A 25242-nucleotide genomic window follows, 5' to 3' on the forward strand; every position below is an offset into this window, starting at 1 on the left:
GGTAGAGTAAGAAAAGGAGATAGAACTCAGCGGCTGTACTGCCCCCCAGCATTATAGCTTCTAGTGCAACTTAAACTATGAGTCTATTCCGACTTCAACTAGCCTAACTATAAGCTTTGTCGAATAGGAACGTTTTTAATCTAATCTTAAATGTGCAAACTGTCTCGGCTTCTTTAATACTAGCTGGAAGCTGATTCCATAAAACAGGGGCTTGGTGGCTAAAGGCTCTAGCTCCGACAGTACTTTTATGAACCCTGGGAACTACCAGTAGACCTGCATTCTGAGATCGGAGTGTTCTGTTGGGGCGGTATGGAACCAGAGCATCGGTGAGATAAGATGGCCCCAACCCATTAATGGTCTTAAATGTAAGAAGGAGGATTTTAAATTTAATTCTAAACTCGACTGGAAGCCAGTGAAGTGCCTGGAGCACAGGGGTGATGTGCTCTCTTCTATTGGTTCCTGTTAAAAGTCTTGCTGCTGCGTTTTGGACTAGCTGAAGACCTTTTAGAGAGCTTTTAGGACAAGCTGCAAGTAGGGAGTTACAGTAATCCAATCTCGATGTAACGAACGCGTGAATTAATTTTTCTGCATCGCTTTTAGATAAAATATTTCTAATTTTGGCGATGTTGCGCAGGTGAAAGAAAGCCGTTCTACAGGTTTGTTTAATGTGTGCTTTAAACGATAAGTCAGGGTCAAATAGAATTCCTAGGTTTTTAACTGTGGCGCTGGAGGCTACACTTACATTGTCCAGAGCGACTATCTGGGCAGATAAAGAGTCTCTAACACTTTTCGAGCCTATTATAAGGACTTCTGTCTTTTCAGGGTTAAGTAGAAGATAGTTAGTGCTCATCCAGGTATTTATATCTCGGACGCAGGCGCTTAGTTTTTCTACTTGCCTGACCTGCTCAGGTTTAATTGATAAATACAGTTGTGTGTCGTCAGCGTAACAATGAAAGTTAATGCTATGTTTTCTGATGATGTTACCTAGAGGAAGCATATACAGCGTAAACAAGATGGGCCCGAGGACAGATCCTTGCGGCACACCATAACTAACTCTAGAGTACGATGATGATTGCTGGTTTACATTGACAAACTGGTACCTATTAGATAAATATGATTTAAACCAGCAGAGGGCTGCTCCTCTAATGCCTATGTCACATTCTAATCTCTGCAATAAGATATTATGGTCGATTGTGTCAAAGGCTGCGCTCAGGTCCAGCAGAACCAGGATCGAGACTAATCCAACGTCAGCGGCAAGTAACAAGTCATTAGTTACTTTAACTAATGCGGTTTCAGTGCTATGATGAGCTCGAAAGCCAGACTGGAACTGTTCAAATAAACTATTGTCCTGTAGGTGCTGACAGAGCTGTTTAATTACCACTCTTTCAAGGACTTTGGAGAGAAATGGTAAGTTAGAAATAGGTCTATAATTGGCCAGAATATCAGGATCAAGAGTAGGTTTTTTCAAGAGCGGTTTAATAACTGCATATTTAAAGGACTGCGGCACGTAGCCAGTAACTAATGAGATATTTATTATATTTAAGATAGTGTCAATAGTTAGAGGCAGGGTCTCTTTAAAAAGTTTGGTTGGGATTGGGTCAAGGAGGCACGTTGATGGTTTGGAGGACATTATAATTGAAGTTACATCAATTTGGTCTACAGTGGTAAAGTTATTTAATATTTTAGAGGGGTTTATAGGAGATTCCGAATTCTTTGTCTGCACTTTATCAGACCTAATAATTGGAAGTGATTCATTTATTTTATTTCTAATAGTTGCGATTTTATTGTTAAAAAATTTTAGGAAGTCATCACAGCTAAGGGTGGTTGGGATATAAGGTTCTATTGAGGTGTGACTGTTTGTCAGCCTTGCTACAGTGCTGAACAGAAACCTAGGATTATTTTTGTTTTCCTCTATTAAGGATGAGTAATATCTGGTTTTAGCCGTGCGCAAGGCCTGCTTATATGTCACTAAGCTGTGTTTCCAAGCAGAGAGGGTGTGCTCTGTGTTGGAACGGCGCCAAAGTCTTTCTAATTTACGTGTCGATTGTTTAAGAGAGCGTGTTTCAGCATTATACCAGGGAGATGCTCGTCTCGGCTTGACAAACTTTAATTTGGAGGGAGCGACGACATCTAGGGTGGTACGAAACGTAAACAGAACACGATCAACAAACTCGTCATTAACAGCAAGGCCGGACATCACTCCTTCATAATTAGATGACATGGAGGCAAATATAGGCTGAATTATCTGTTTATACTCTGAAACAGAGTGATCACCTAATGTCCTTTTCATCTGAGTTCTAATCACTGGTGGTGGATTATCTTGAAGCACAAACCGAAAGGTAATTAGAAAATGATCAGACAGTACAGGGTTGTGGGGATGGACACTAAGATCACTAATCTCAGTACCGTAGGTTAAAATCAAGTCCAGGGTGTGCTTGTGACTATGGGTTGGTTTATTTACATTTTGAATGAAGCCAGTCCCATCTAGTAGGTCATTAAAGGCCTTACCAAGGGAGTCACCTTCATCGTCAACATGTATATTAAAATCCCCTACAATTATAATTCTATCCCAGCTTAGCAAAATACTAGATAAAAAGTCAGAGAAATCTAACAAAAACTGTGAGTAGGGACCAGGGGGACGGTAAACCACTATGAACAGAACTGGTTTTTGGTTCTTCCAGTTAGCGTCTATAATTGATAGTGCTAGACTTTCAAAGGAGTTATAAATGTAATTAGCTTTACTTTTTGGGCTCATACCTAAACAAGAGTGTGATATTACTGCCACCCCCCCTCCACGGCCCGTGCTTCTAGCTGTGTGAAAATTCACGTGACTTGGGGGTGTGGATTCATTAAGTCTAACAAAGTCATCCTGCTGAAGCCAAGTTTCAGTCAGGGCCAAAATATGAATATTGTAATCCCCAATTAAGTCATTAACTAACAGAGATTTGGGCGAGATTGACCTGATGTTTAATAATCCGCATCTTATATATTTATTAAGAGCTAATTTATTTTCACTGCTATCAGGGGCTATATGTATTAAATTCTTTGGTCTCGTTCCTATAGTACTCGGTTTTCCCCTGTTCACTATACGAGGCACGGACACAGTCTCTATCTTCTGTCCTGAATTTTGGATTTGTGACAGCTCGGAAAGAGGCGAGTGGTCACTACTAACAGTGTTATGTTTTACACTACAACACTGCGCCCGGGCCCCCACTCTCAAGTGTCACTTTGGGAGACTTAGTTTGGCGGCCAAATTTCGAGTTAAGAGAGCAGCACCGTCCCAAGTCGGATGAATGCCGTCTCGGCGCATGAGCCCGGGCTTGCCCCAAAACGCGTGCCAGTTATCAACAAAGACTATATCGTTTTCTGGGCACCATCTAGACAACCAGCGGTTAAATGATGAGAATCTAGAGTACATCTCATCATTGACCAAATTAGGCAGAGGACCAGAGAAAACTACGGTGTCCGCCATCGACTTAGCAAGTTCACACACCGAGGCTACGTTTAATTTAAGCACCTCAGACTGTCTCCGCCGGGCGTCGTTACCGCCTGCGTGAATCACGATACGGCGGAACCTCTTCCTACTCTGCTTTAAGAGTCTGAGGTTTCCTTCGATGTCACCGACTCTGGCCCCTGGGTAACACCTGACAGACACCGCCGGGTGCTTCACGTCTCTAACTATGGAGCTTCCAATTACGAGAGTGTCTGGTTCAGCCGGTGTGTCGCTGAGGGGGGCAAACCTATTGCTGACGTGAAGCTGCTGGTGCACTAAGGTTGTGCGTTTACCACTGCGCTTCCCCCGTACAGTCACAAATCCCTCCTTAATTTCCCCCGGCTGCACGGGGCTCGCTGGGGGGCTAACTGCGCTAGCAATCCTACTACTGCAAGCACGACCTGCCACTACCTGGCTATAGCTAGGACTAGCTTTCGTCTCTAGAGTGCAGAGCCGTGCTTCTAGCTCAGAAACCCTGGTCTCCAACCCTGAGACTAAGCTACACTTCCTACAGCTACTACTGTCCTCGACGAAGGAGCCAGGGTGCTCGCTATACATACAGCACACTGAGCAGAAAAGACGGGAGGACGAAGGCAGAGGGCTAGCCATAGCTCGGATAAGCTAGGCTAGCAAGATAGAGCTAAAGAGGAGAGGAGAGTAGTTTTAATCCACGATCTGTCCGATCGTGGGATAAAACAAAATAAGGAGCACTAGGAGAGCCGAACTAGCCTAGGATCGATTCTCCGATGTGTCCGTTGGATAAAACAAATTGAGGAGCACTAGGAGATTAGCGACTAGTAGCAGCGCTAACAAACAAACGATACACTCACCGGATGTGACGTCACAAAAGCCATTTAAGCCTTTTCACAGTGAGATCTATGCGATATGGCCGAGAAATGTAATTTTGATGTTAACTCCCAAACCGCTGCGCAGAACTCAACCAAACTTCACCCAATAGTGTATTGTATCACAATCTAGTAGTTACATTTGAAAAGTTTGTTCTAGGACATTTTGTTTGAGCGCAATCATCAAACTTAATTAAAAAAGTCATTTAAGCCTTTTCACAGTGAGATCTATGCGATATGGCCGAGAAATGTAATTTTGATGTTAACTCCCAAACCGCTGCGCAGAAGTCAACCAAACTTCACCCATTAGTGTATTGTATCACAATCTAGTAGTTACATGTGGAAATTTGGTTCTAGGACATTTGATTTGAGCGCAATACTCAAACTTAGGTCAAAAAAGCCATTTAAGCCTTTTCACAGTGAGATCTATGCGATATGGCCGAGAAATGTAATTTTGATGTTAACTCCCAAACCGCTGCGCAGAAGTCAACCAAACTTCACCCAATAGTGTATTGTATCACATTCTAGTAGTTACATTTGAAAATTTTGTTCTAGGACATTTGGTTTGAGCGCAATCATTAAACTTAGGTCAAAAAAGCCATTTAAGCCTTTTCACAATGAGATCTATGCGATATGGCCGAGAAATGTAATTTTGATGTTAACTCCCAAACCGCTGCGCAGAAGTCAACTAAACTTCATCCAATAGTGTATTGTATCACATTCTAGTAGTTACATTTGAAAATTTTGTTGTAGGACATTTGGTTTGAGCGCAATCATTAAACTTAATTAAAAAAGTCATTTAAGCCTTTTCACAGTGAGATCTATGCGATATGGCCTAGCAATGTAATTTTGATGTTAACTCCCAAACCGCTGCGCAGAAGTCAACCAAACTTCACCCATTAGTGTATTGTATCACAATCTAGTAATTACATGTGGAAATTTGGTTCTAGGACATTTGATTTGAGCGCAATCCTCAAACTTAGGTCAAAAAAGCCATTTAAGCCTTTTCACAGTGAGATCTATGCGATATGGCCGAGAAATGTAATTTTGATGTTAACTCCCAAACCGCTGCGCAGAAGTCAACCAAACTTCACCCAATAGTGTATTGTATCACAATCTAGTAGTTACATTTGAAAATTTTGTTCTAGGACATTTTGTTTGAACGCAATCATCAAACTTAATTAAAAAAGTCATTTAAGCCTTTTCACAGTGAGATCTATGCGATATGGCCGAGAAATGTAATTTTGATGTTAACTCCCAAACCGCTGCGCAGAAGTCAACCAAACTTTACCCATTAGTGTATTGTATCAGAATCTAGTAGTTACATGTGGAAATTTGGTTATTGGACATTTGATTTGAGCGCAATCCTCAAACTTAGGTCAAAAAAGCCATTTAAGCCTTTTCACAGTGAGATCTATGCGATATGGCCGAGAAATGTAATTTTGATTATAACTCCCAAACCGCTGCGCAGAAGTCAACCAAACTTCACCCATTAGTGTATTGTATCACAATCTAGTAGTTACATGTAGAAATTTGGTTCTAGGACATTTGATTTGAGCGCAATCCTCAAACTTAGGTCAAAAAAGCCATTTAAGCCTTTTCACAGTGAGATCTATGCGATATGGCCGAGAAATGTAATTTTCATGTTAACTCCCAAACCGCTGCGCAGAAGTCAACTAAACTTCACCCAATAGTGTATTGTATCACATTCTAGTAGTTACATTTGAAAATTTCGTTCTAGGACATTTGGTTTGAGCGCAATCATTAAACTTAGGTCAAAAAAGCCATTTAAGCCTTTTCACAGTGAGATCTATTCGATATGGCCGAGAAATGTAATTTTGATGTTAACTCCCAAACCGCTGCGCAGAAGTCAACCAAACTTCACCCAATAGTGTATTGTATCACAATCTAGTAGTTACATTTGAAAATTTTGTTCTAGGAAATTTTGTTTGAGCGCAATCATCAAACTTAATTAAAAAAGTCATTTAAGCCTTTTCACAGTGAGATCAATGCGATATGGCCGAGAAATGTAATTTTGATGTTAACTCCCAAACCGCTGCGCAGAAGTCAACCAAACTTCACCCATTAGTGTATTGTATCACAATCTAGTAGTTACATGTGAAAATTTGGTTCTAGGACATTTGATTTGAGCGCAATCCTCAAACTTAGGTCAAAAAAGCCATTTAAGCATTTTCACAGTAAGATCTATGCGATATGGCCGAGAAATGTAATTTTGATGTTAACTCCCAAACCGCTGCGCAGAAGTCAACCAAACTTCACCCATTAGTGTATTGTATCACAATCTAGTAATTACATGTGGAAATTTGGTTCTAGGACATTTGATTTGAGCGCAATCCTCAAACTTAGGTCAAAAAAGCCATTTAAGCCTTTTCACAGTGAGATCTATGCGATATGGCCGAGAAATGTAATTTTGATGTTAACTCCCAAACCGCTGCGCAGAAGTCAACCAAACTTCACCCAATAGTGTATTGTATCACAATCTAGTAGTTACATTTGAAAATTTTGTTCTAGGACATTTTGTTTGAACGCAATCATCAAACTTAATTAAAAAAGTCATTTAAGCCTTTTCACAGTGAGATCTATGCGATATGGCCGAGAAATGTAATTTTGATGTTAACTCCCAAACCGCTGCGCAGAAGTCAACCAAACTTTACCCATTAGTGTATTGTATCAGAATCTAGTAGTTACATGTGGAAATTTGGTTATTGGACATTTGATTTGAGCGCAATCCTCAAACTTAGGTCAAAAAAGCCATTTAAGCCTTTTCACAGTGAGATCTATGCGATATGGCCGAGAAATGTAATTTTGATTATAACTCCCAAACCGCTGCGCAGAAGTCAACCAAACTTCACCCATTAGTGTATTGTATCACAATCTAGTAGTTACATGTAGAAATTTGGTTCTAGGACATTTGATTTGAGCGCAATCCTCAAACTTAGGTCAAAAAAGCCATTTAAGCCTTTTCACAGTGAGATCTATGCGATATGGCCGAGAAATGTAATTTTCATGTTAACTCCCAAACCGCTGCGCAGAAGTCAACTAAACTTCACCCAATAGTGTATTGTATCACATTCTAGTAGTTACATTTGAAAATTTCGTTCTAGGACATTTGGTTTGAGCGCAATCATTAAACTTAGGTCAAAAAAGCCATTTAAGCCTTTTCACAGTGAGATCTATTCGATATGGCCGAGAAATGTAATTTTGATGTTAACTCCCAAACCGCTGCGCAGAAGTCAACCAAACTTCACCCAATAGTGTATTGTATCACAATCTAGTAGTTACATTTGAAAATTTTGTTCTAGGAAATTTTGTTTGAGCGCAATCATCAAACTTAATTAAAAAAGTCATTTAAGCCTTTTCACAGTGAGATCAATGCGATATGGCCGAGAAATGTAATTTTGATGTTAACTCCCAAACCGCTGCGCAGAAGTCAACCAAACTTCACCCATTAGTGTATTGTATCACAATCTAGTAGTTACATGTGAAAATTTGGTTCTAGGACATTTGATTTGAGCGCAATCCTCAAACTTAGGTCAAAAAAGCCATTTAAGCATTTTCACAGTAAGATCTATGCGATATGGCCGAGAAATGTAATTTTGATGTTAACTCCCAAACCGCTGCGCAGAAGTCAACCAAACTTCACCCATTAGTGTATTGTATCACAATCTAGTAATTACATGTGGAAATTTGGTTCTAGGACATTTGATTTGAGCGCAATCCTCAAACTTAGGTCAAAAAAGCCATTTAAGCCTTTTCACAGTGAGATCTATGCGATATGGCCGAGAAATGTAATTTTGATGTTAACTCCCAAACCGCTGCGCAGAAGTCAACCAAACTTCACCCAATAGTGTATTGTATAACAATCTAGTAGTTACATTTGAAAATTTTGTTCTAGGACATTTTGTTTGAACGCAATCATCAAACTTAATTAAAAAAGTCATTTAAGCCTTTTCACAGTGAGATCTATGCGATATGGCCGAGAAATGTAATTTTGATGTTAACTCCCAAACCGCTGCGCAGAAGTCAACCAAACTTCACCCATTAGTGTATTGTATCACAATCTAGTAGTTACATGTGGAAATTTGGTTATCGGACATTTGATTTGAGCGCAATCCTCAAACTTAGGTCAAAAAAGCCATTTAAGCCTTTTCACAGTGAGATCTATGCGATATGGCCGAGAAATGTAATTTTGATGTTAACTCCCAAACCGCTGCGCAGAAGTCAACCAAACTTCACCCATTAGTGTATTGTATCACAATCTAGTAGTTACATGTAGAAATTTGGTTCTAGGACATTTGATTTGAGCGCAATCCTCAAACTTAGGTCAAAAAAGCCATTTAAGCCTTTTCACAGTGAGATCTATGCGATATGGCCGAGAAATGTAATTTTAATGTTAACTCCCAAACCGCTGCGCAGAAGTCAACCAAACTTCACCCAATAGTGTATTGTATCACATTCTAGTAGTTACATTTGAAAATTTCGTTCTAGGACATTTGGTTTGAGCGCAATCATTAAACTTAGCTCAAAAAAGCCATTTAAGCCTTTTCACAGTGAGATCTATGCGATATGGCCGAGAAATGTAATTTTGATGTTAACTCCCAAACCGCTGCGCAGAAGTCAACTAAACTTCATCCAATAGTGTATTGTATCACATTCTAGTAGTTACATTTGAAAATTTTGTTCTAGGACATTTGGTTTGAGCGCAATCATTAAACTTAATTAAAAAAGTCATTTAAGCCTTTTCACAGTGAGATCTATGCGATATGGCCGAGAAATGTAATTTTGATGTTAACTCCCAAACCGCTGCGCAGAAGTCAACCAAACTTCACCCATTAGTGTATTGTATCACAATCTAGTAATTACATGTGGAAATTTGGTTCTAGGACATTTGATTTGAGCGCAATCCTCAAACTTAGGTCAAAAAAGCCATTTAAGCCTTTTCACAGTGAGATCTATGCGATATGGCCGAGAAATGTAATTTTGATGTTAACTCCCAAACCGCTGCGCAGAAGTCAACCAAACTTCACCCAATAGTGTATTGTATCGCAATCTAGTAGTTACATTTGAAAATTTTGTTCTAGGACATTTTATTTGAACGCAATCATCAAACTTAATTAAAAAAGTCATTTAAGCCTTTTCACAGTGAGATCTATGCGATATGGCCGAGAAATGTAATTTTGATGTTAACTCCCAAACCGCTGCGCAGAAGTCAACCAAACTTCACCCATTAGTGTATTGTATCACAATCTAGTAGTTACATGTGGAAATTTGGTTATTGGACATTTGATTTGAGCGCAATCCTCAAACTTAGGTCAAAAAAGCCATTTAAGCCTTTTCACAGTGAGATCTATGCGATATGGCCGAGAAATGTAATTTTGATTATAACTCCCAAACCGCTGCGCAGAAGTCAACCAAACTTCACCCATTAGTGTATTGTATCACAATCTAGTAGTTACATGTAGAAATTTGGTTCTAGGACATTTGATTTGAGCGCAATCCTCAAACTTAGGTCAAAAAAGCCATTTAAGCCTTTTCACAGTGAGATCTATGCGATATGGCCGAGAAATGTAATTTTCATGTTAACTCCCAAACCGCTGCGCAGAAGTCAACTAAACTTCACCCAATAGTGTATTGTATCACATTCTAGTAGTTACATTTGAAAATTTCGTTCTAGGACATTTGGTTGGAGCGCAATCATTAAACTTAGGTCAAAAAAGCCATTTAAGCCTTTTCACAGTGAGATCTATGCGATATGGCCGAGAAATGTAATTTTGATGTTAACTCCCAAACCGCTGCGCAGAAGTCAACCAAACTTCACCCAATAGTGTATTGTATCACAATCTAGTAGTTACATTTGAAAATTTTGTTCTAGGAAATTTTGTTTGAGCGCAATCATCAAACTTAATTAAAAAAGTCATTTAAGCCTTTTCACAGTGAGATCAATGCGATATGGCCGAGAAATGTAATTTTGATGTTAACTCCCAAACCGCTGCGCAGAAGTCAACCAAACTTCACCCATTAGTGTATTGTATCACAATCTAGTAGTTACATGTGAAAATTTGGTTCTAGGACATTTGATTTGAGCGCAATCCTCAAACTTAGGTCAAAAAAGCCATTTAAGCATTTTCACAGTGAGATCTATGCGATATGGCCGAGAAATGTAATTTTGATGTTAACTCCCAAACCGCTGCGCAGAAGTCAACCAAACTTCACCCAATAGTGTATTGCATCACATTCTAGTAGTTACATTTGAAAATTTCGTTCTAGGACATTTGGTTTGAGCGCAATTATTAAACTTAGGTCAAAAAAGCTATTTAAGCCTTTTCACAGTGAGATCTATGCGATATGGCCGAGAAATGTAATTTTGATGTTAACTCCCAAACCGCTGCGCAGAAGTCAACCAAACTTCACCCAATAGTGTATTGTATCACAATCTAGTAGTTACATTTGGAAATTTAGTTCTAGGACATTTGATTTGAGCGCAATCTTCAAACTTAATTAAAAAAAGTCATTTAAGCCTTTTCACAGTGAGATCTATGCGATATGGCCGAGAAATGTAATTTTGATGTTCACTCCCAAACCGCTGCGCAGAAGTCAACCAAACTTCAACCATTAGTGTATTGTATCACAATCTAGTAGTTACATGTGGAAATTTGGTTCTAGGACATTTGATTTGAGCGCAATCCTCAAACTTAGGTCAAAAAAGCCATTTAAGCCTTTTCACAGTGAAATCTATGCGATATGGCCGAGAAATGTAATTTTGATGTTAACTCCCAAACCGCTGCGCAGAACTCAACCAAACTTCACCCAATAGTGTATTGTATCACAATCTAGTAGTTACATTTGAAAAGTTTGTTCTAGGACATTTTGTTTGAGCGCAATCATCAAACTTAATTAAAAAAGTCATTCAAGCCTTTTCACAGTGAGATCTATGCGATATGGCCGAGAAATGTAATTTTGATGTTAACTCCCAAACCGCTGCGCAGAAGTCAACCAAACTTCACCCATTAGTGTATTGTATCACAATCTAGTAGTTACATGTGGAAATTTGGTTCTAGGACATTTGATTTGAGCGCAATACTCAAACTTAGGTCAAAAAAGCCATTTAAGCCTTTTCACAGTGAGATCTATGCGATATGGCCGAGAAATGTAATTTTGATGTTAACTCCCAAACCGCTGCGCAGAAGTCAACCAAACTTCACCCAATAGTGTATTGTATCACATTCTAGTAGTTACATTTGAAAATTTTGTTCTAGGACATTTGGTTTGAGCGCAATCATTAAACTTAGGTCAAAAAAGCCATTTAAGCCTTTTCACAATGAGATCTATGCGATATGGCCGAGAAATGTAATTTTGATGTTAACTCCCAAACCGCTGCGCAGAAGTCAACTAAACTTCATCCAATAGTGTATTGTATCACATTCTAGTAGTTACATTTGAAAATTTTGTTGTAGGACATTTGGTTTGAGCGCAATCATTAAACTTAATTAAAAAAGTCATTTAAGCCTTTTCACAGTGAGATCTATGCGATATGGCCTAGAAATGTAATTTTGATGTTAACTCCCAAACCGCTGCGCAGAAGTCAACCAAACTTCACCCATTAGTGTATTGTATCACAATCTAGTAATTACATGTGGAAATTTGGTTCTAGGACATTTGATTTGAGCGCAATCCTCAAACTTAGGTCAAAAAAGCCATTTAAGCCTTTTCACAGTGAGATCTATGCGATATGGCCGAGAAATGTAATTTTGATGTTAACTCCCAAACCGCTGCGCAGAAGTCAACCAAACTTCACCCAATAGTGTATTGTATCACAATCTAGTAGTTACATTTGAAAATTTTGTTCTAGGACATTTTGTTTGAACGCAATCATCAAACTTAATTAAAAAAGTCATTTAAGCCTTTTCACAGTGAGATCTATGCGATATGGCCGAGAAATGTAATTTTGATGTTAACTCCCAAACCGCTGCGCAGAAGTCAACCAAACTTTACCCATTAGTGTATTGTATCACAATCTAGTAGTTACATGTGGAAATTTGGTTATTGGACATTTGATTTGAGCGCAATCCTCAAACTTAGGTCAAAAAAGCCATTTAAGCCTTTTCACAGTGAGATCTATGCGATATGGCCGAGAAATGTAATTTTGATGTTAACTCCCAAACCGCTGCGCAGAAGTCAACCAAACTTCACCCATTAGTGTATTGTATCACAATCTAGTAGTTATGTGTGGAAATTTGGTTCTAGGAAATTTTGTTTGAACGCAATCATCAAACTTAATTAAAAAAGTCATTTAAGCCTTTTCACAGTGAGATCTATGCGATATGGCCGAGAAATGTAATTTTGATGTTAACTCCCAAACCGCTGCGCAGAAGTCAACCAAACTTCACCCATTAGTGTATTGTATCACAATCTAGTAGTTACATGTGGAAATTTGGTTATTGGACATTTGATTTGAGCGCAATCCTCAAACTTAGGTCAAAAAAGCCATTTAAGCCTTTTCACAGTGAGATCTATGCGATATGGCCGAGAAATGTAATTTTGATTATAACTCCCAAACCGCTGCGCAGAAGTCAACCAAACTTCACCCATTAGTGTATTGTATCACAATCTAGTAATTACATGTGGAAATTTGGTTCTAGGACATTTGATTTGAGCGCAATCCTCAAACTTAGGTCAAAAAAGCCATTTAAGCCTTTTCACAGTGAGATCTATGCGATATGGCCGAGAAATGTAATTTTGATGTTAACTCCCAAACCGCTGCGCAGAAGTCAACCAAACTTCACCCAATAGTGTATTGTATCGCAATCTAGTAGTTACATTTGAAAATTTTGTTCTAGGACATTTTATTTGAACGCAATCATCAAACTTAATTAAAAAAGTCATTTAAGCCTTTTCACAGTGAGATCTATGCGATATGGCCGAGAAATGTAATTTTGATGTTAACTACCAAACCGCTGCGCAGAAGTCAACCAAACTTCACCCATTAGTGTATTGTATCACAATCTAGTAGTTACATGTGGAAATTTGGTTATTGGACATTTGATTTGAGCGCAATCCTCAAACTTAGGTCAAAAAAGCCATTTAAGCCTTTTCACAATGAGATCTATGCGATATGGCCGAGAAATGTAATTTTGATTATAACTCCCAAACCGCTGCGCAGAAGTCAACCAAACTTCACCCATTAGTGTATTGTATCACAATCTAGTAGTTACATGTAGAAATTTGGTTCTAGGACATTTGATTTGAGCGCAATCCTCAAACTTAGGTCAAAAAAGCCATTTAAGCCTTTTCACAGTGAGATCTATGCGATATGGCCGAGAAATGTAATTTTCATGTTAACTCCCAAACCGCTGCGCAGAAGTCAACTAAACTTCACCCAATAGTGTATTGTATCACATTCTAGTAGTTACATTTGAAAATTTCGTTCTAGGACATTTGGTTGGAGCGCAATCATTAAACTTAGGTCAAAAAAGCCATTTAAGCCTTTTCACAGTGAGATCTATGCGATATGGCCGAGAAATGTAATTTTGATGTTAACTCCCAAACCGCTGCGCAGAAGTCAACCAAACTTCACCCAATAGTGTATTGTATCACAATCTAGTAGTTACATTTGAAAATTTTGTTCTAGGAAATTTTGTTTGAGCGCAATCATCAAACTTAATTAAAAAAGTCATTTAAGCCTTTTCACAGTGAGATCAATGCGATATGGCCGAGAAATGTAATTTTGATGTTAACTCCCAAACCGCTGCGCAGAAGTCAACCAAACTTCACCCATTAGTGTATTGTATCACAATCTAGTAGTTACATGTGAAAATTTGGTTCTAGGACATTTGATTTGAGCGCAATCCTCAAACTTAGGTCAAAAAAGCCATTTAAGCATTTTCACAGTGAGATCTATGCGATATGGCCGAGAAATGTAATTTTGATGTTAACTCCCAAACCGCTGCGCAGAAGTAAACCAAACTTCACCCAATAGTGTATTGTATCACATTCTAGTAGTTACATTTGAAAATTTCGTTCTAGGACATTTGGTTTGAGCGCAATTATTAAACTTAGGTCAAAAAAGCTATTTAAGCCTTTTCACAGTGAGATCTATGCGATATGGCCGAGAAATGTAATTTTGATGTTAACTCCCAAACCGCTGCGCAGAAGTCAACCAAACTTCACCCAATAGTGTATTGTATCACAATCTAGTAGTTACATTTGGAAATTTAGTTCTAGGACATTTGATTTGAGCGCAATCTTCAAACTTAATTAAAAAAAGTCATTTAAGCCTTTTCACAGTGAGATCTATGCGATATGGCCGAGAAATGTAATTTTGATGTTCACTCCCAAACCGCTGCGCAGAAGTCAACCAAACTTCAACCATTAGTGTATTGTATCACAATCTAGTAGTTACATGTGGAAATTTGGTTCTAGGACATTTGATTTGAGCGCAATCCTCAAACTTAGGTCAAAAAAGCCATTTAAGCCTTTTCACAGTGAGATCTATGCGATATGGCCGAGAAATGTAATTTTGATGTTAACTCCCAAACCGCTGCGCAGAACTCAACCAAACTTCACCCAATAGTGTATTGTATCACATTCTAGTAGTTACATTTGAAAAGTTTGTTCTAGGACATTTTGTTTGAGCGCAATCATCAAACTTAATTAAAAAAGTCATTTAAGCCTTTTCACAGTGAGATCTATGCGATATGGCCGAGAAATGTAATTTTGATGTTAACTCCCAAACCGCTGCGCAGAAGTCAACCAAACTTCACCCATTAGTGTATTGTATCACAATCTAGTAGTTACATGTGGAAATTTGGTTCTAGGACATTTGATTTGAGCGCAATACTCAAACTTAGGTCAAAAAAGCCATTTAAGCCTTTTCACAGTGAGATCTATGCGATATGGCCGAGAAATGTAATTTTGATGTTAACTCCCAAACCGCTGCGCAGAAGTCAACCAAACTTCACCCAATAGTGTATTGTATCACATTCTAGTAGTTACATTTGAAAATTTTGTTCTAGGACATTTGGTTTGAGCGCAATCATTAAACTTAGGTCAAAAAAGCCATTTAAGCCTTTTCACAATGAGATCTATGCGATATGGCCGAGAAATGTAATTTTGATGTTAACTCCCAAACCGCTGCGCAGAAGTCAACTAAACTTCATCCAATAGTGTATTGTATCACATTCTAGTAGTTACATTTGAAAATTTTGTTGTAGGACATTTGGTTTGAGCGCAATCATTAAACTTAATTAAAAAAGTCATTTAAGCCTTTTCACAGTGAGATCTATGCGATATGGCCTAGAAATGTAATTTTGATGTTAACTCCCAAACCGCTGCGCAGAAGTCAACCAAACTTCACCCATTAGTGTATTGTATCACAATCTAGTAATTACATGTGGAAATTTGGTTCTAGGACATTTGATTTGAGCGCAATCCTCAAACTTAGGTCAAAAAAGCCATTTAAGCCTTTTCACAGTGAGATCTATGCGATATGGCCGAGAAATGTAATTTTGATGTTAACTCCCAAACCGCTGCGCAGAAGTCAACCAAACTTCACCCAATAGTGTATTGTATCACAATCTAGTAGTTACATTTTAAAATTTTGTTCTAGGACCTTTTGTTTGAACGCAATCATCAAACTTAATTAAAAAAGTCATTTAAGCCTTTTCACAGTGAGATCTATGCGATATGGCCGAGAAATGTAATTTTGATGTTAACTCCCAAACCGCTGCGCAGAAGTCAACCAAACTTTACCCATTAGTGTATTGTATCACAATCTAGTAGTTACATGTGGAAATTTCGTTCTAGGACATTTGGTTTGAGCGCAATTATTAAACTTAGGTCAAAAAAGCCATTTAAGCCTTTTCACAGTGAGATCTATGCGATATGGCCGAGAAATGTAATTTTGATGTTAACTCCCAAACCGCTGTGCAGAAGTCAACCAAACTTCACCCAATAGTGTATTTTATCACAATCTAGTAGTTACATTTGGAAATTTAGTTCTAGGACATTTGATTTGAGCGCAATCTTCAAACTTAATTAAAAAAAGTCATTTAAGACTTTTCACAGTGAGATCTATGCGATATGGCCGAGAAATGTAATTTTGATGTTCACTCCCAAACCGCTGCGCAGAAGTCAACCAAACTTCACCCAATAGTGTATTGTATCACAATCTAGTAGTTACATTTGAAAATTTTGTTCTAGGACATTTTGTTTGAGCGCAATCATCAAACTTAATTAAAAAAGTCATTTAAGCCTTTTCACAGTGAGATCTATGCGATATGGCCGAGAAATGTAATTTTGATGTTAACTCCCAAACCGCTGCGCAGAAGTCAACCAAACTTCACCCATTAGTGTATTGTATCACAATCTAGTAGTTACATGTGGAAATTTGGTTCTAGGACATTTGATTTGAGCGCAATCCTCAAACTTAGGTCAAAAAAGCCATTTAAGCCTTTTCACAGTGAGATCTATGCGATATGGCCGAGAAATGTAATTTTGATGTTAACTCCCAAACCGCTGCGCAGAAGTCAACCAAACTTCACCCAATAGTGTATTGTATCACATTCTAGTAGTTACATTTGAAAATTTCGTTCTAGGACATTTGGTTTGAGCGCAATCATTAAACTTAGCTCAAAAAAGCCATTTAAGCCTTTTCACAGTGAGATCTATGCGATATGGCCGAGAAATGTAATTTTGATGTTAACTCCCAAACCGCTGCGCAGAAGTCAACCAAACTTCACCCAATAGTGTATTGTATCACAATCTAGTAGTTACATTTGGAAATTTAGTTCTAGGACATTTGATTTGAGCGCAATCTTCAAACTTAATTTAAAAAAGTCATTTAAGCCTTTTCACAGTGAGATCTATGCGATATGGCCGAGAAATGTAATTTTGATGTTCACTCCCAAACCGCTGCGCAGAAGTCAACCAAACTTCAACCATTAGTGTATTGTATCACAATCTAGTAGTTACATGTGGAAATTTGGTTCTAGGACATTTGATTTGAGCGCAATCCTCAAACTTAGGTCAAAAAAGCCATTTAAGCCTTTTCACAGTGAGATCTATGCGATATGGCCGAGAAATGTAATTTTGATGTTAACTCCCAAACCGCTGCGCAGAAGTCAACCAAACTTCACCCAATAGTGTATTGTATCACAATCTAGTAGTTACATTTGGAAATTTAGTTCTAGGACATTTGATTTGAGCGCAATCTTCAAACTTAATTAAAAAAAGTCATTTAAGCCTTTTAACAGTGAGATCTATGCGATATGGCCGAGAAATGTAATTTTGATGTTCACTCCCAAACCGCTGCGCAGAAGTCAACCAAACTTCAACCATTAGTGTATTGTATCACAATCTAGTAGTTACATGTGGAAATTTGGTTCTAGGACATTTGATTTGAGCGCAATCCTCAAACTTAGGTCAAAAAAGCCATTTAAGCCTTTTCACAGTGAGATCTATGCGATATGGCCGAGAAATGTAATTTTGATGTTAACTCCCAAACCGCTGCGCAGAAGTCAACCAAACTTCACCCAATAGTGTATTGTATCACAATCTAGTAGTTACATTTGAAAAGTTTGTTCTAGGACATTTTGTTTGAGCGCAATCATCAAACTTAATTAAAAAAGTCATTTAAGCCTTTTCACAGTGAGATCTATGCGATATGGCCGAGAAATGTAATTTTGATGTTAACTCCCAAACCGCTGCGCAGAAGTCAACCAAACTTTACCCATTAGTGTATTGTATCACAATCTAGTAGTTACATGTGGAAATTTGGTTATTGGACATTTGATTTGAGCGCAATCCTCAAACTTAGGTCAAAAAAGCCATTTAAGCCTTTCACAGTGAGATCTATGCGATATGGCCGAGAAATGTAATTTTCATGTTAACTCCCAAACCGCTGCGCAGAAGTCAACCAAACTTCACCCAATAGTGTATTGTATCACAATCTAGTAGTTACATTTGGAAATTTAGTTCTAGGACATTTGATTTGAGCGCAATCTTCAAACTTAATTAAAAAAAGTCATTTAAGCCTTTTCACAGTGAGATCTATGCGATATGGCCGAGAAATGTAATTTTGATGTTCACTCCCAAACCGCTGCGCAGAAGTCAACCAAACTTCAACCATTAGTGTATTGTATCACAATCTAGTAGTTACATGTGGAAATTTGGTTCTAGGACATTTGATTTGAGCGCAATCCTCAAACTTAGGTCAAAAAAGCCATTTAAGCCTTTTCACAGTGAGATCTATGCGATATGGCCGAGAAATGTAATTTTGATGTTAACTCCCAAACCGCTGCGCAGAAGTCAACTAAACTTCATCCAATAGTGTATTGTATCACATTCTAGTAGTTACATTTGAAAATTTTGTTGTAGGACATTTGGTTTGAGCGCAATCATTAAACTTAATTAAAAAAGTCATTTAAGCCTTTTCACAGTGAGATCTATGCGATATGGCCTAGAAATGTAATTTTGATGTTAACTCCCAAACCGCTGCGCAGAAGTCAACCAAACTTCACCCATTAGTGTATTGTATCACAATCTAGTAATTACATGTGGAAATTTGGTTCTAGGACATTTGATTTGAGCGAAATCCTCAAACTTAGGTCAAAAAAGCCATTTAAGCCTTTTCACAGTGAGATCTATGCGATATGGCCAAGAAATGTAATTTTGATGTTAACTCCCAAACCGCTGCGCAGAAGTCAACCAAACTTCACCCAATAGTGTATTGTATCACAATCTAGTAGTTACATTTGAAAATTTTGTTCTAGGACATTTTGTTTGAACGCAATCATCAAACTTTATTAAAAAAGTCATTTAAGCCTTTTCACAGTGAGATCTATGCGATATGGCCGAGAAATGTAATTTTGATGTTAACTCCCAAACCGCTGCGCAGAAGTCAACCAAACTTTACCCATTAGTGTATTGTACCACAATCTAGTAGTTACATGTGGAAATTTGGTTATTGGACATTTGATTTGAGCGCAATCCTCAAACTTAGGTCAAAAAAGCCATTTAAGCCTTTTCACAGTGAGATCTATGCGATATGGCCGAGAAATGTAATTTTCATGTTAACTCCCAAACCGCTGCGCAGAAGTCAACCAAACTTCACCCATTAGTGTATTGTATCACAATCTAGTAGTTACATTTGAAAATTTCGTTCTAGGACATTTGGTTTGAGCGCAATTATTAAACTTAGGTCAAAAAAGCCATTTAAGCCTTTTCACAGTGAGATCTATGCGATATGGCCGAGAAATGTAATTTTCATGTTAACTCCCAAACCGCTGCGCAGAAGTCAACCAAACTTCACCCAATAGTGTATTGTATCACAATCTAGTAGTTACATTTGGAAATTTAGTTCTAGGACATTTGATTTGAGCGCAATCTTCAAACTTAATTAAAAAAAGTCATTTAAGCCTTTTCACAGTGAGATCTATGCGATATGGCCGAGAAATGTAATTTTGATGTTCACTCCCAAACCGCTGCGCAGAAGTCAACCAAACTTCAACCATTAGTGTATTGTATCACAATCTAGTAGTTACATGTGGAAATTTGGTTCTAGGACATTTGATTTGAGCGCAATCCTCAAACTAAGGTCAAAAAAGCCATTTAAGCCTTTTCACAGTGAGATCTATGCGATATGGCCGAGAAATGTAATTTTGATGTTAACTCCCAAACCGCTGCGCAGAAGTCAACCAAACTTCACCCAATAGTGTATTGTATCACAATCTAGTAGTTACATTTGAAAAGTTTGTTCTAGGACATTTTGTTTGAGCGCAATCATCAAACTTAATTAAAAAAGTCATTTAAGCCTTTTCACAGTGAGATCTATGCGATATGGCCGAGAAATGTAATTTTGATGTTCACTCCCAAACCGCTGCGCAGAAGTCAACCAAACTTCACCCAATAGTGTATTGTATCACAATCTAGTAGTTACATTTGAAAATTTTGTTCTAGGACATTTTGTTTGAACGCAATCATCAAACTTAATTAAAAAAGTCATTTAAGCCTTTTCACAGTGAGATCTATGCGATATGGCCGAGAAATGTAATTTTGATGTTAACTCCCAAACCGCTGCGCAGAAGTCAACCAAACTTCACCCAATAGTGTATTGTATCACATTCTAGTAGTTACATTTGAAAATTTCGTTCTAGGACATTTGGTTTGAGCGCAATCATTAAACTTAGGTCAAAAAAGCCATTTAAGCCTTTTCACAGTGAGATCTATGCGATATGGCCGAGAAATGTATTTTTGATGTTAACTCCCAAACCGCTGCGCAGAAGTCAACCAAACTTCACCCAATAGTGTATTGTATCACAATCTAGTAGTTACATTTGAAAATTTTGTTCTAGGAAAGTTTGTTTGAGCGCAATCATCAAACTTTATTAAAAAAGTCATTTAAGCCTTTTCACAGTGAGATCTATGCGATATGGCCGAGAAATGTAATTTTGATGTTAACTCCCAAACCGCTGCGCAGAAGTCAACCAAACTTTACCCATTAGTGTATTGTATCACAATCTAGTAGTTACATGTGGAAATTTGGTTATTGGACATTTGATTTGAGCGCAATCCTCAAACTTAGGTCAAAAAAGCCATTTAAGCCTTTTCACAGTGAGATCTATGCGATATGGCCGAGAAATGTAATTTTCATGTTAACTCCCAAACCGCTGCGCAGAAGTCAACCAAACTTCACCCATTAGTGTATTGTATCACAATCTAGTAGTTACATTTGAAAATTTCGTTCTAGGACATTTGGTTTGAGCGCAATTATTAAACTTAGGTCAAAAAAGCCATTTAAGCCTTTTCACAGTGAGATCTATGCGATATGGCCGAGAAATGTAATTTTCATGTTAACTCCCAAACCGCTGCGCAGAAGTCAACCAAACTTCACCCAATAGTGTATTGTATCACAATCTAGTAGTTACATTTGGAAATTTAGTTCTAGGACATTTGATTTGAGCGCAATCTTCAAACTTAATTAAAAAAAGTCATTTAAGCCTTTTCACAGTGAGATCTATGCGATATGGCCGAGAAATGTAATTTTGATGTTCACTCCCAAACCGCTGCGCAGAAGTCAACCAAACTTCAACCATTAGTGTATTGTATCACAATCTAGTAGTTACATGTGGAAATTTGGTTCTAGGACATTTGATTTGAGCGCAATCCTCAAACTTAGGTCAAAAAAGCCATTTAAGCCTTTTCACAGTGAGATCTATGCGATATGGCCGAGAAATGTAATTTTGATGTTAACTCCCAAACCGCTGCGCAGAAGTCAACCAAACTTCACCCAATAGTGTATTGTATCACAATCTAGTAGTTACATTTGAAAAGTTTGTTCTAGGACATTTTGTTTGAGCGCAATCATCAAACTTAATTAAAAAAGTAATTTAAGCCTTTTCACAGTGAGATCTATGCGATATGGCCGAGAAATGTAATTTTGATGTTCACTCCCAAACCGCTGCGCAGAAGTCAACCAAACTTCACCCAATAGTGTATTGTATCACAATCTAGTAGTTACATTTGAAAATTTTGTTCTAGGACATTTTGTTTGAACGCAATCATCAAACTTAATTAAAAAAGTCATTTAAGCCTTTTCACAGTGAGATCTATGCGATATGGCCGAGAAATGTAATTTTGATGTTAACTCCCAAACCGCTGCGCAGAAGTCAACCAAACTTCACCCAATAGTGTATTGTATCACATTCTAGTAGTTACATTTGAAAATTTCGTTCTAGGACATTTGGTTTGAGCGCAATCATTAAACTTAGGTCAAAAAAGCCATTTAAGCCTTTTCACAGTGAGATCTATGCGATATGGCCGAGAAATGTATTTTTGATGTTAACTCCCAAACCGCTGCGCAGAAGTCAACCAAACTTCACCCAATAGTGTATTGTATCACAATCTAGTAGTTACATTTGAAAATTTTGTTCTAGGAAAGTTTGTTTGAGCGCAATCATCAAACTTAATTAAAAAAGTCATTTAAGCCTTTTCACAGTGAGATCAATGCGATATGGCCGAGAAATGTAATTTTGATGTTAACTCCCAAACCGCTGCGCAGAAGTCCACCAAACTTCACCCATTAGTGTATTGTATCACAATCTAGTAGTTACATGTGAAAATTTGGTTCTAGGACATTTGATTTGAGCGCAATCCTCAAACTTAGGTCAAAAAAGCCATTTAAGCCTTTTCACAGTGAGATCTATGCGATATGGCCGAGAAATGTAATTTTGATGTTAACTCCCAAACCGCTGCGCAGAAGTCAACCAAACTTCACCCAATAGTGTATTGTATCACATTCTAGTAGTTACATTTGAAAATTTCGTTTTAGGACATTTGGTTTGAGCGCAATTATTAAACTTAGGTCAAAAAAGCCATTTAAGCCTTTTCACAGTGAGATCTATGCGATATGGCCGAGAAATGTAATTTTGATGTTAACTCCCAAACCGCTGCGCAGAAGTCAACCAAACTTCACCCAATAGTGTATTGTATCACAATCTAGTAGTTACATTTGAAAATTTTGTTCTAGGAAATTTTGTTTGAGCGCAATCATCAAACTTAGTTAAAAAAGTCATTTAAGCCTTTTCACAGTGAGATCTATGCGATATGGCCGAGAAATGTAATTTTGATGTTAACTCCCAAACCGCTGCGCAGAAGTCAACCAAACTTCACCCATTAGTGTATTGTATCACAATCTAGTAGTTACATGTGAAAATTTGGTTCTAGGACATTTGATTTGAGCGCAATCCTCAAACTTAGGTCAAAAAAGCCATTTAAGCCTTTTCACAGTGAGATCTATGCGATATGGCCGAGAAATGTAATTTTGATGTTAACTCCCAAACCGCTGCGCAGAAGTCAACCAAACTTCACCCAATAGTGTATTGTATCACATTCTATTAGTTACATTTGAAAATTTCGTTCTAGGACATTTGGTTTGAGCGCAATTATTAAACTTAGGTCAAAAAAGCCATTTAAGCCTTTTCACAGTGAGATCTATGCGATATGGCCGAGAAATGTAATTTTGATGTTAACTCCCAAACCGCTGTGCAGAAGTCAACCAAACTTCACCCAATAGTGTATTTTATCACAATCTAGTAGTTACATTTGGAAATTTAGTTCTAGGACATTTGATTTGAGCGCAATCTTCAAACTTAATTAAAAAAAGTCATTTAAGCCTTTTCACAGTGAGATCTATGCGATATGGCCGAGAAATGTAATTTTGATGTTCACTCCCAAACCGCTGCGCAGAAGTCAACCAAACTTCACCCAATAGTGTATTGTATCACAATCTAGTAGTTACATTTGAAAATTTTGTTCTAGGACATTTTGTTTGAGCGCAATCATCAAACTTAATTAAAAAAGTCATTTAAGCCTTTTCACAGTGAGATCTATGCGATATGGCCGAGAAATGTAATTTTGATGTTAACTCCCAAACCGCTGCGCAGAAGTCAACCAAACTTCACCCATTAGTGTATTGTATCACAATCTAGTAGTTACATGTGGAAATTTGGTTCTAGGACATTTGATTTGAGCGCAATCCTCAAACTTAGGTCAAAAAAGCCATTTAAGCCTTTTCACAGTGAGATCTATGCGATATGGCCGAGAAATGTAATTTTGATGTTAACTCCCAAACCGCTGCGCAGAAGTCAACCAAACTTCACCCAATAGTGTATTGTATCACATTCTAGTAGTTACATTTGAAAATTTCGTTCTAGGACATTTGGTTTGAGCGCAATCATTAAACTTAGGTCAAAAAAGCCATTTAAGCCTTTTCACAGTGAGATCTATGCGATATGGCCGAGAAATGTAATTTTGATGTTAACTCCCAAACCGCTGCGCAGAAGTCAACTAAACTTCATCCAATAGTGTATTGTATCACATTCTAGTAGTTACATTTGAAAATTTTGTTTTAGGACATTTGGTTTGAGCGCAATCATTAAACTTAATTAAAAAAGTCATTTAAGCCTTTTCACAGTGAGATCTATGCGATATGGCCGAGAAATGTAATTTTGATGTTAACTCCCAAACCGCTGCGCAGAAGTCAACCAAACTTCACCCATTAGTGTATTGTATCACAATCTAGTAGTTACATGTGGAAATTTGGTTCTAGGACATTTGATTTGAGCGCAATCCTCAAACTTAGGTCAAAAAAGCCATTTAAGCCTTTTCACAGTGAGATCTATGCGATATGGCCGAGAAATGTAATTTTGATGTTAACTCCCAAACCGCTGCGCAGAAGTCAACCAAACTTCACCCAATAGTGTATTGTATCACATTCTAGTAGTTACATTTGAAAATTTTGTTCTAGGACATTTGGTTTGAGCGCAATCATTAAACTTAGGTCAAAAAAGCCATTTAAGCCTTTTCACAATGAGATCTATGCGATATGGCCGAGAAATGTAATTTTGATGTTAACTCCCAAACCGCTGCGCAGAAGTCAACTAAACTTCATCCAATAGTGTATTGTATCACATTGTAGTAGTTACATTTGAAAATTTGGTTCTAGGACATTTGATTTGAGCGCAATCCTCAAACTTAGGTCAAAAAAGCCATTTAAGCCTTTTCACAGTGAGATCTATGCGATATGGCCGAGAAATGTAATTTTGATGTTAACTCCCAAACCGCTGCGCAGAAGTCAACCAAACTTCACCCAATAGTGTATTGTATCACATTCTAGTAGTTACATTTGAAAATTTCGTTTTAGGACATTTGGTTTGAGCGCAATTATTAAACTTAGGTCAAAAAAGCCATTTAAGCCTTTTCACAGTGAGATCTATGCGATATGGCCGAGAAATGTAATTTTGATGTTAACTCCCAAACCGCTGCGCAGAAGTCAACCAAACTTCACCCAATAGTGTATTGTATCACAATCTAGTAGTTACATTTGAA

At 37.8% G+C, this 25242-nt stretch overlaps 1 protein-coding gene across 1 annotated transcript; it reads right to left on the reverse strand.

The window, feature by feature from the left end:
* Nucleotides 1-1580: 1580 nt before the first annotated feature.
* On the reverse strand, nt 1581-4333 carry LOC130931548 (uncharacterized). Its single transcript, XM_057860454.1, has one exon. It carries the CDS (start codon nt 4100-4102, stop codon nt 3224-3226), a length of 879 nt encoding a protein of 292 aa, XP_057716437.1. The 5' UTR covers nt 4103-4333; the 3' UTR covers nt 1581-3223.
* Nucleotides 4334-25242: the final 20909 nt, after the last annotated feature.

The sequence above is a fragment of the Corythoichthys intestinalis genome, chromosome 15, assembly GCF_030265065.1.
Source record: "Corythoichthys intestinalis isolate RoL2023-P3 chromosome 15, ASM3026506v1, whole genome shotgun sequence".
In the NCBI taxonomy this organism is placed as follows: domain Eukaryota; kingdom Metazoa; phylum Chordata; class Actinopteri; order Syngnathiformes; family Syngnathidae; genus Corythoichthys; species Corythoichthys intestinalis.